Source organism: Ostrinia nubilalis, chromosome 4, assembly GCF_963855985.1.
Source record: "Ostrinia nubilalis chromosome 4, ilOstNubi1.1, whole genome shotgun sequence".
Lineage (NCBI taxonomy): Eukaryota > Metazoa > Arthropoda > Insecta > Lepidoptera > Crambidae > Ostrinia > Ostrinia nubilalis.
In genome coordinates this window covers 12201044-12211373 of record NC_087091.1, presented here as the reverse complement: position 1 = coordinate 12211373, position 10330 = coordinate 12201044, and the positions used below count along the sequence as shown (strand labels likewise).

At 35.9% G+C, this 10330-nt stretch overlaps 2 protein-coding genes across 2 annotated transcripts; one reads left to right on the top strand and one right to left on the bottom strand.

Annotated features, from left to right (window-relative positions):
• The first annotated feature begins 855 nt into the window (after window positions 1-855).
• On the top strand, window positions 856-8947 carry LOC135071180 (histidine-rich glycoprotein-like). The gene is made up of 7 exons (XM_063964947.1): window positions 856-907; window positions 1041-1217; window positions 1309-1475; window positions 1600-1636; window positions 8069-8245; window positions 8454-8620; window positions 8805-8947. The coding sequence occupies exons 1-7, from the start codon at window positions 896-898 to the stop codon at window positions 8866-8868; spliced, it is 801 nt and encodes a 266-aa protein (XP_063821017.1). The 5' UTR covers window positions 856-895; the 3' UTR covers window positions 8869-8947.
• LOC135071169 (cuticle protein 19-like) lies at window positions 5365-6747 on the bottom strand. Its single transcript, XM_063964939.1, has 4 exons — window positions 6705-6747; window positions 6416-6592; window positions 6064-6230; window positions 5365-5520 (listed from the first exon to the last, which is right to left on the bottom strand). Exons 1-4 carry the CDS (start codon window positions 6714-6716, stop codon window positions 5454-5456), a joined length of 423 nt encoding a protein of 140 aa, XP_063821009.1. The 5' UTR covers window positions 6717-6747; the 3' UTR covers window positions 5365-5453.
• Window positions 8948-10330: the final 1383 nt, after the last annotated feature.

Here is a 10330-nt window from a genome sequence, read left to right as displayed (position 1 = left end):
CTCAATAACCCCGTTCACTTAGTTTCAGGCCTATCTGTCACTGTCAGTTAAATGCTGGCAACGCGCTTCGCTTAAGAGGGATGGAAACATTTTTTGAAACTTTGATTCGTCGTTTTGGGAATATGCTGGCAGAAACGGGTATGCCAACCCTTATAATATGGGCATAGTCTTATTCAACAAACCTACACAGTGTCAGCCCAAACTCCGCTACAAGAGTGACATAGTTTTAGTAGTACCTACCTACTCTCATTTTCATGGCAATATTTACTCGATTTGACTAGCTGCATAATAATATATCGAACACCAAAGCGCTTCAAAATATATTTATCAAACAAAAAATATATGTTCTGTAAGGTAACCTTCTAAGCTAAACGACTCACTTTCTAGGGTCTTTGAACAATCCAAATTAGTTAATAGGAAATGATTTTATTTATTTCGATTTTAACAAAAGAAGCACCTACCTAGGGGAAGAAGAATATTGCTACATGAACTGGACATCTTGATACTGTACCTATTGCAAGAAAGTTCCTACAACTTCAACTAAGCCCATAATTTTTTTGTTAAATAAAATATCTAAATGTTACCTAACAATCCAAATGAAATAATAATAAAATTATCAATTTTTAATTAACTTTACATTATAAATTTTTACACTGATTAAGAAAAATTGTCTTTATTTGTGTTATTGTCGAGTTTACATAAAGCACACTGGAGCAAACACCTTTGCAAAATTATTGCAGTGTCGCATATCCAAATTAGTAAGTGCATGCTTTCGATTGCAAATCACTATGATATTATATCGATAATGACCCCGATAGTGATATAAAAGTCGGAGACATTTAATTATTTTGTATCAGTCAACTACTGGGTTTGACAACAGTAACACAAGCAAAAAATGATCTCAAAGGTAAATATTACTGATTTTTTTATTTGTCAATGTCAAATTCAAACATTCTTGAGTCTCATAACTGTCACATAATGTTTTCTAATAGAGTTAATTACAGTAAACCTGCATTTTATACCATCTTTTTTTCAAATAGGTGCTTTGCTTAGCCGTTCTGGTGGCCGCAGTGGCCGCCCAGTCCGACCATGGCCACCACGAGCACCACCACGGCTACTCCTCGCAGCACATCTCGCGCCACGACGGCAAACCAGAGAAAGTCACTGTTCAAGTAAAAGACAAACACGGACACACGCATGAAATTCACGATTACTACGTAAGTAGATACGCTGTGACATAGAGTATCATTTGGAATGTGACTTACCGTAGCAACTATTGTTTTAAAACCTCTTTGGTTTGTCCACCAGGCCCACCCTAAGTACGAGTTCGAGTACAAAGTGGAGGATAAGCACACCGGCGATCTCAAGACCCAGCACGAGCACCGCGATGGAGACGCCGTGAAGGGCTTCTACTCCCTGCACGAGCCTGATGGTTCCGTCAGGGATGTCCACTACCACAGCGACAAGCACACCGGGTAAGTTTTTGAGTCAAAATGCTAAACTATCATTTGACTGTAAAGAAGGTATCAATAGATCAAACCAAAATTATGTCTATGTGTAGTCAATTAGTCATGTTTTATATTTATATTTTTTTCACAGTTTCCACGCCACTGTTAAGCACAACACCCACCACGTCGTCCCAGAGCATCACCATCATCACCACTAAATTGTTCGTTTTAGGTTATTTCGTTACTACGCTTCACTGTTATTTCGTTGAATAATAAATAAATGTTTGTTTAATATTGATTGTGTGATTTTATTGGTTAACTCAAGAATATAATTTATCGAATAATATTCTTATTATAGTCTCTCATACCCATTTTTAACAGTTCATCAAGCATTTTCCATTGGCTTGTGTGAACAAAGAGAGAATCGAATCTTTAGTTAGGTTAACTTTCAGAATGAAAAAAATATAACTAATTAACTATTGAGGTTCCTTACAATTCCAAAAAATTTGATGTAAGATGTACATTATTGTATTGTTTATAACAATACAATAGAGTAGGTACACTGGAGTCTCAGATCATAGAATTATATGATCTGAGACAGAGATGATACAGAGATGATACAGAGATTATTGCCGATGGCAGTTGAGTTTTTCATTTAAAGACTCAAGATTTCTTAATTTCAGGATAAGGGCAAAATAATATTCTACGCTTTAAGATCTTATTAGCATCTGTGGTCGTAGCTTTGCCTGCGCAGGCTTCAGTTTATTCAGTTAAATTCAATATTCTCAACATGAGGCATGATACAGCCCGTTACAACTTCTTATCACCTATTTTGCGATAAGAGACAGCCTATAATCCTTTTCCTATGTGAAATCCATCATTATTCATGACAGAGAGAAGAAGCAGTTTAGATGTTATATTTCTAAAATTATGTCTAAATTCATATTGGGTACATTTTGTACTTCTTTTACCAATATAATTTTAGATTTGTTCTGCTTCGAAATCATTCATGATTTAAAGGGGTGCGGTCTAGTTTTACGAAACCTGTCGAAGTTTTACGAAGTTCTGTCTCTAAATCAATAAGCAAAACTAACACATAATATCTACTGATTAGGGAAAGATTTTTGTCATCATTTCATCCTTAAAGACTTTAGACTTTTATTATTAGTGTACATGTTACAGGAAATGTATGAAATCCGTCATTGTATACAATTCCTAGGAATTGTGTATAAGTCCTAAAATCACCCGGAAATGTGTGATGTAAATTATATTAGACACATTTTCTAGGAAAATTACACATTTCCTAAACAGCAATCGGAAATGTAATTAAGATTTCAATGAATACGCGTGGACATGCGGTGCGAGGGGAGGATATTGCATCATCCGATACGCGGGGTCCCTATCGAATCGCCAAATTTTTTGTATGCCTAGTTGTCTATGGCACACATTTTTAATACGCTACTTTATTTTTCTCCGTAACTTTAATGGCGCTGCCGCGCCGCGGCAGCTGTGTATGTGTTAGGTCGCAAGTCTAACCTAAACTAACCGAGACATTGTTATCCAGCTACAGGAGTAGGTACTAAAACCTTCATGCCAATAATAGTTTAATAAAAGAGATGTTAAAATTAGGGATTTTCAATACTTCAGCGTAATATGCGTGATGCCGAAAGAAAGGTATGCCAATAAATTTTAGGCAAATATTTTTTTCGGCCAAAGTATAATAGTGCGAAAACAACTGTCATAATTGTGAGTTAAAAATATCTATCGGCCAATGTGGTTTGGCTAAATGAAATTTTAGGCGTACCGAGGGGCACCCGATCACGCGAACGTGCTTGTGCCGCTTAGTTTTATACATCTATCTATACTTATAATAAATCTGTAGAGAGGTCAATTCTGTACATGAAATATATTTTCAAAATAACTATCAGGGGGTCATTAGTGATCGATACTGATGCCAAAAATGCAATCAGTAAAATTTTTGTCTGTCTGTCTGTCTGTCTGTCTGTCTGTATGTTCCTTATAGAAACAAAAACTACTCGACGGATTTTAACGAAGCTTGGTACAATTATTCTTCATACTCCTGGGCAGGTTATAGGATACTTAGGAATTCCCACGGGAACGGGCATTAGCGGGAAAATCCTTTTGTATGAAAAATCTAAACCGCTTAAGTTAGACGCTTGAAATTTGTCATGTAGGTACCTTAGTAAACTTAGAGTTTAGTTACAAAAAGGAATTCCCGAAATTCTCACGGAAACGGGAATAAGAGGGAAAATCCTTTTGTATGAAAAATCTAAACCGCTTAAATTAGACGCTTGAAATTGAGCATGCAGGTACCTTAGTAAATTTAAAGCTTAGTTATAACAGGATATTGCAAAATTCCTACGGGAACGGGAGTTAGTGGGAAAAAACATTTGTATGCAAAAATCTAAGCCACGTAAGATAGATGAAGGGGGTAAAACGGGATCCACGCGTACGAAGTCGCGGGCGGCCGCTAGTTTCCTAATACAATATTGGAATTCTATAAAATTCCTAGGAAAAGTATACATTTCCTAGGATATGTGTGTATTAAAAAATCTCTGAAGCAATATTTTATACATTTCCTAAATAGCTTCGGAATTGTATACATTTCCTAGGAATAGTATACAATTCCTGGAATTCATACATTTCCTGTAACATACACAATAGAAAGGAAAAGAAGTACACATTATTTGACTAAGGTCAAGCTGGCAAGATATGTGTGCCTTTTTACTTTTTGATTATAGTGGCAGTAAAGATTAACAGATTTTCGTATTCTTATTGACTCGACCAAACTTTGAGCCTACTGAAAACAACACTGCAAGTCGTAATTTCGAGGCAGAACAAGTCTAAGAGAATAGAGGTCACAAGAGAAAAGAGGACAAAAGGGAATGAAATATAGTTTTTTAAACTTTCATGGTCATTATCATTGTCAGTAATAAAAATTAAGGAATAAAATATTTCCTCTTTGTAATATTAGTGTCGATGGTCATGATGAAATATTTAATTTCTTTAATCAAAGATGTAGATTTAAGGTATTTCTTGTCACAAAATAGGACATTAATTAATTATAACTAACTATACGATGAAAATCTTCGGTTGACTTCCTTCTCTTGTCTCATTCTTACCATTATGCTATGAAAATTTAAATTTATTTGTACCTACAGCTAGCTAGCTAGGATTTCGACACGAAGCCTAGGCGCAGACCACCGACTTTTAGGAGGCCGATCAAGGGTCCGATTCTAATTTGTATGAAGAATCGGCCGATACCAAATCGGTGTAATGTGCGCACTTCCATACATCTCCATACTGATCAACAGCCCGACCCAATTAACGGCCAACTAAAAATCGGTGATTTGCGCCTAGGCTAAATATTTTCTTTAAACAGACCGAAATCTGTGCACGAAAATCTACTGACAGGAACTCGTAAAAATATTATGATTTGGTCCTTTGTGTGTCAATGTTAGGACAATCTTCATCTTCTTCTTGTCGTGTCGACAACAAACCTACATGATAAGGGCAATTACTTTTAATATTTTGAAATCGATCTTCAGTGTTTCAACGAAATATTGCACAGTCGTTGCAATGATCTCTTTAGTTTATTCCATTTATTCAATAATCATAAAATCACAGCCTTTTACTATTTTAGTTCATAGATAAGTATTTTCTTTATGTCTGAAAAACTAGTATTCCGAAAGCTCTATCGTAATGGAGGTACATTACGATACTTTCTCATTTTGAATGAATTATTTATTTATACATTATGAACTGTTTCTTTATTTTATAACAAGTAACTAGGAAATACTTCTATTGATGAAATAAATACACTTGTCTATGGTAGTGGTAGTGTATCGAAGGGAAATGATAAATATTTATGAGTTGACAAATGAAATCACACAAATTATTAAAGTACAAATAACATTTATTTATTCAACGACATAACATTCAAGCGTAATAACGAAATAACCTAAAAGTAATGCTCGTAATAGTTTAGTGGTGATGATGGTGATGCTCTGGGACGACGTGATGGGTGTTGTGCTTAACAGTAGCGTGGAACCTGTGAAAAAAAAATAGAACATGACCAATTTGACCACACATAGATTTCATTTTAGTTTGATTTATCAGGACTTTCGTTACAGTGTAAACTTGCATTTTCAACCGACTTCAAAAAAGGAGGAGGTTCTCAATTCGACCCGTATGTTTTTTTTTTTCTATGTTTGTTACGCGATAACTCCGCCAATTATGAACCGATTTGAACAAATCTTTTTTCGGCGTATAGGTAATACCTCAAGGGTGGTCCCATTTAAATTTAATAATAGAAAAAACAACCCCCAAGGGTGGAAAATTGGGGATAAACTTTTTTATACGCAATATCTCCGCCGATTATAAATCAATTTGAACGATTATTTTTTTGTTGAATAGGTATTATCAAAAGGGTGGTTTCATGCGAATTTGAAGAAAATATTTCACCCCCAAGGGTGGAAAATTGGGGATGAACTTTTTTATACGCAATATTTTTAATTTTTAGTTTTTTTTTGTGTTCACGCATTTGAAGTCGGTTTTATTTTTAAAAAAAGTTAATTATGACTCAAAAACTTACCCAGTGTGCTTGTCGCTGTGGTAGTGGACGTCCCTGACGGAACCATCAGGCTCGTGCAGGGAGTAGAAGCCCTTCACGGCGTCTCCTTCGCGGTGCTCGTGCTGGGTCTTGTGGTCGCCGGTGTGCTTGTCCTCCACCTTGTACTCGAACTCGTACTTAGGGTGTGCCTGGTGGACAAACCAAACAGTTAGAATAGGTGCTACAAGTTAGTTGGCATCAAAAAGTAACTTCAATAGTTACAACGATATTAATTTCATCGGACAGAGACTTACAGTCTTCTTTATGGATAAAGCAAATTTTATACTAATGAGGATATTTTATTGATACTCTAAGTTATATCGTCTCTACTTACGTAGTAATCGTGAATTTCATGCGCGTGTCCGTGTTTGTCCTTTACTTGAACAGTGACTTTCTCTGGTTTGCCGTCGTGGCGCGAGATGTGCTGCGAGGAGTAGCCGTGGTGGTGCTCGTGGTGGCCGTGGCTGGACTGGGCGGCCACTGCGGCTACCAGAACGGCTAAGCAAAACACCTGATAAAAGTCAAAAGCGATTAAAATGATATTAAAACCCGTAAAAGGATTTAGTCATAGATTCTTTTTGCTATTTGAGAAACGTGAACGAGAAACTCTTTGTATTTTGTACCTTTGAGATCATTTTTGTTTTTGCTTGTGTTGTTGTTTTTAATTCCAGTGGTTAACTGATGTCAATTACTTTAAATCTGCGACTTTTATATCTGTATTGGAGTGTCGTGCTGTAATACTGATCCAATATCAATATTATATCAAATGATTGGCAATTAAAAGTATAAACGTATAAAAGTATTACGAGTTTGTAGGTCTCAATTTGGGTAATCAATACTGAAACAAATCTTGAAAACAGGTTTACCTACAGAATGTTTTACGCACATTTGCCGATGCAACAAATAATTATATTTATGTTCTTGTTATCTAAATTGGGGCCAAAATTCTGCTATATTTACGATAACAATAATGTAATTTTGGATTAGTGTGAAATGTACTCGTATCTTCGCTGGATTGAAAGTGCCTCTTTTTGTAAGAATTTAATGATTCATCATCGGCTTGAGTGAAGGATGTCTCTTTTTGTAAGAATTTAATTCAGAAAATGATACAGCTTCAGACGGAACGATGCTGTTCCGTTTGTCCTAAACCCTGAGTCATTAGCGGCTGTCCTAGTTCGATTAAGTCCTAGTATCCAGTAAGTATTAATCTATTTATCGTCGCTTTATTACAGTTCGCCTCCGATTCCTGTTCTACATCATTAGATGGTTCAGTATCTTTTGCTACCACGTATTTAAGTTGGGACTTCTTTGACTAAAATGAATGAGGGTTTTCGCGAATGAAAGATCCGCTAGATGGCGGGACGTGGATGTAGGGTCTGACTGCTGCGTGATTGGTGGATTTTGACATATCTGTCAATGTCATGTCAAAAATAACCAATCATGCAGCATTTGGACCTCGCGTCTACGTATTGCCATCTGGCGGATTTTTCATTCGCGAAAACCCTCATTAGATAAGTTCTAATAAATTAACAAAAACATAAAACAAACATTAATTAATCTATCATTAGGTATTTTTTGTGTAGCCAAATGTGCATAAAAGAGTCGAAGTAAACCTGTTCAAGATTGTTTCAGTATTGCATACCCAAATTGGAACCTACTTAACTGTGCCTATACTTTTAATTGCCTACATAATACTGGTACTGTACAAGTATTACAGCATGTTAATCCGATTCTGATATAAAAGTCTCAGATGCAAAGTTATTGGTATCAGTTGATCAGTGGATTTGAGAACAATAACACAAAAAAAACAAAATGTTCACAAAGGTACACAATAAAGCGTTTTGTTCATTCAGAATCGTCAGTGACTAAATCCTTTCAGTATTTGTATTTTTACAAGGATTAATAACAATATTTTTTAATCTGAATGTGTGTAATTAATTGCAACTAGCATGCAGCATAGTTTTAATAGATTTTGACTTCTTATCAGGTGTTGTGCTTCGCCGCTCTAGTGGCCGCAGTGGCCGCCCAGTCCGACCACGGCCACCACGGCCACCACCACGGCTACTCCTCGCAGCACATCTCGCGCCACGACGGCAAACCTGAGAAAGTCACTGTTCAAGTAAAAGACAAACACGGACACGCTCATGAAATTCACGATTACTACGTAAGTAGATAATAATATGCTCTAGAGAGTACCAATAAAATATCCTCATTTGTATAAAAAATAGCCTCATCCATTTAAAGAAGACTGTAAATCCCTGTCTAATGAATATTGCTATCATTGTATCAATAATAAAATTTACATCTCTTTCGGTACTTTGCGATCCCAACTTATTCTAGCACCTATTGTACCTCTTTGCTTTGTCCATCAGGCCCACCCTAAGTACGAGTTCGAGTACAAGGTGGAGGACAAGCACACCGGCGACCACAAGACCCAGCACGAGCACCGCGAAGGAGACGCCGTGAAGGGCTTCTACTCCCTGCACGAGCCTGATGGCTCTGAAAGACACGTCGACTACCACAGCGACAAGCACACTGGGTGAGTTCAAAACTTTATGAATGAATGTTTATATCAATGAAACTTAGTTCCACTTTGAATATTCCTTTATTAACTTTACCCCAATATTGAATCTTTTCCTTGGTAAGAGGCATCTGTTTACAAGTAATAAGACTAAAAATAGAAGATTACAGAATTTAATACCAATTTTTCTATTTTCTAACAGGTTCCACGCCACCGTGAAGCACAACACCCACCACCTCGTCCCAGAGCACCACCATCACCACTAAACTAGGACTTAGTTACTGTTAAAATGTTATTTTGTGATACTTTATATTTGTCTAGGAAATAAATGTTACTATTTTAATATTTGTGCCATTTGATTTCATTGTACGAGTATACACGATTATAACATACCATGGTGACTGATCACTCTCTTGATGATTTCACAGTCACATAATGAAGTGATCAAGATAAGTGATCATTATTATTCCAAAGTAAGTCCATCACATAAACATCATGTACCTACCTCCTTTTACTTATCATATATTATGATATCAATCCATATTCACATCTTTATCATTATGTGGGGTTTTGATATCATAATAATTGTATAAAAAATTGGCCAAGTGCCACGTGCAGTGTAGGGTTCCGTAGTTGTCCGTCGATAGTACAATATTATATTTCAGAAGCAAGCAATTACTTCGTCTAAAGTCACTTTTAATATTTTCTTATAAATATTTTTTACTAGTTTAGATATAATACATGAGTTAAATTACTATCTATTACTCTTAAACTAACTGATGTATCTTAACCGTTATAGTTTTCCTTGAAAGTTCATGAAAAGCAGTATTATTACGAATTTTTCCATATTTTTCAAGCCAACAGTTTAGTTTTTAGAGGGGGGGGGGGGACAACTCTACAAAATTACAGCTCTCTGGTGCCAATAGTTTACAAGCAAAACCTCGGACAGACAGACAGACAGACAGACATATCGAAACTATAAGGGTTCCTCGTCAGGACTACAGAACCCTAAAAAGGAAAACTGGTTAAAAACATTGCTCATTTCAGTTAAGTTGCTGACTGCAGTTTGCCCTTTTAGTAGGTATAAAACTTAATTTTCATAAATGTAATTCGTGTAGGTTTTTAGGGTTCCGTACCTCAAAAGGAAAAAACGGAACCCTTATAGGATCACTTTGTTGTCCGTCCGTCCGTCTGTCAAGACCCTTTATCTCAAGAACGCGTGAACGTATCAAGCTGAAATTCACATGAAATACTCAGGTCTATTGTCCCTTTAAGCTGTGAAAATATCAAACTTCTAAGCCAAGCCAATCAAAAGATACAGCCGATTATGTCGATATTTTCAACAAATTTTCGACACTCGCAAAGGAATCAAAACCTACAGGATACTTCCCGTAAACTCAGAATCTTGAAATTTGGCATAAAGCATTGTCATATAATGCAAATATAGGAAAAATTGCGAAAATTACATTTTTTTAGTTATATAATATAATAAAAATATTTTAATAAAATGAAACTTACTACCTTATTTCTCACGAACGAATAAAGGTATCAAATTGAAATTTATACCAAATACCTAGATCTATTGTCCCTTTAAGAAGTAAAAAAATCAAACTTCTAAGTTAACGCGATCAAAAGATACAGCAGTTTATACCGACACCTTAGACGAATTTCCGTCACACGCTAGGGAATCAAAACCTACAAGGTATGCCTGACCAGGAACATAAAAAC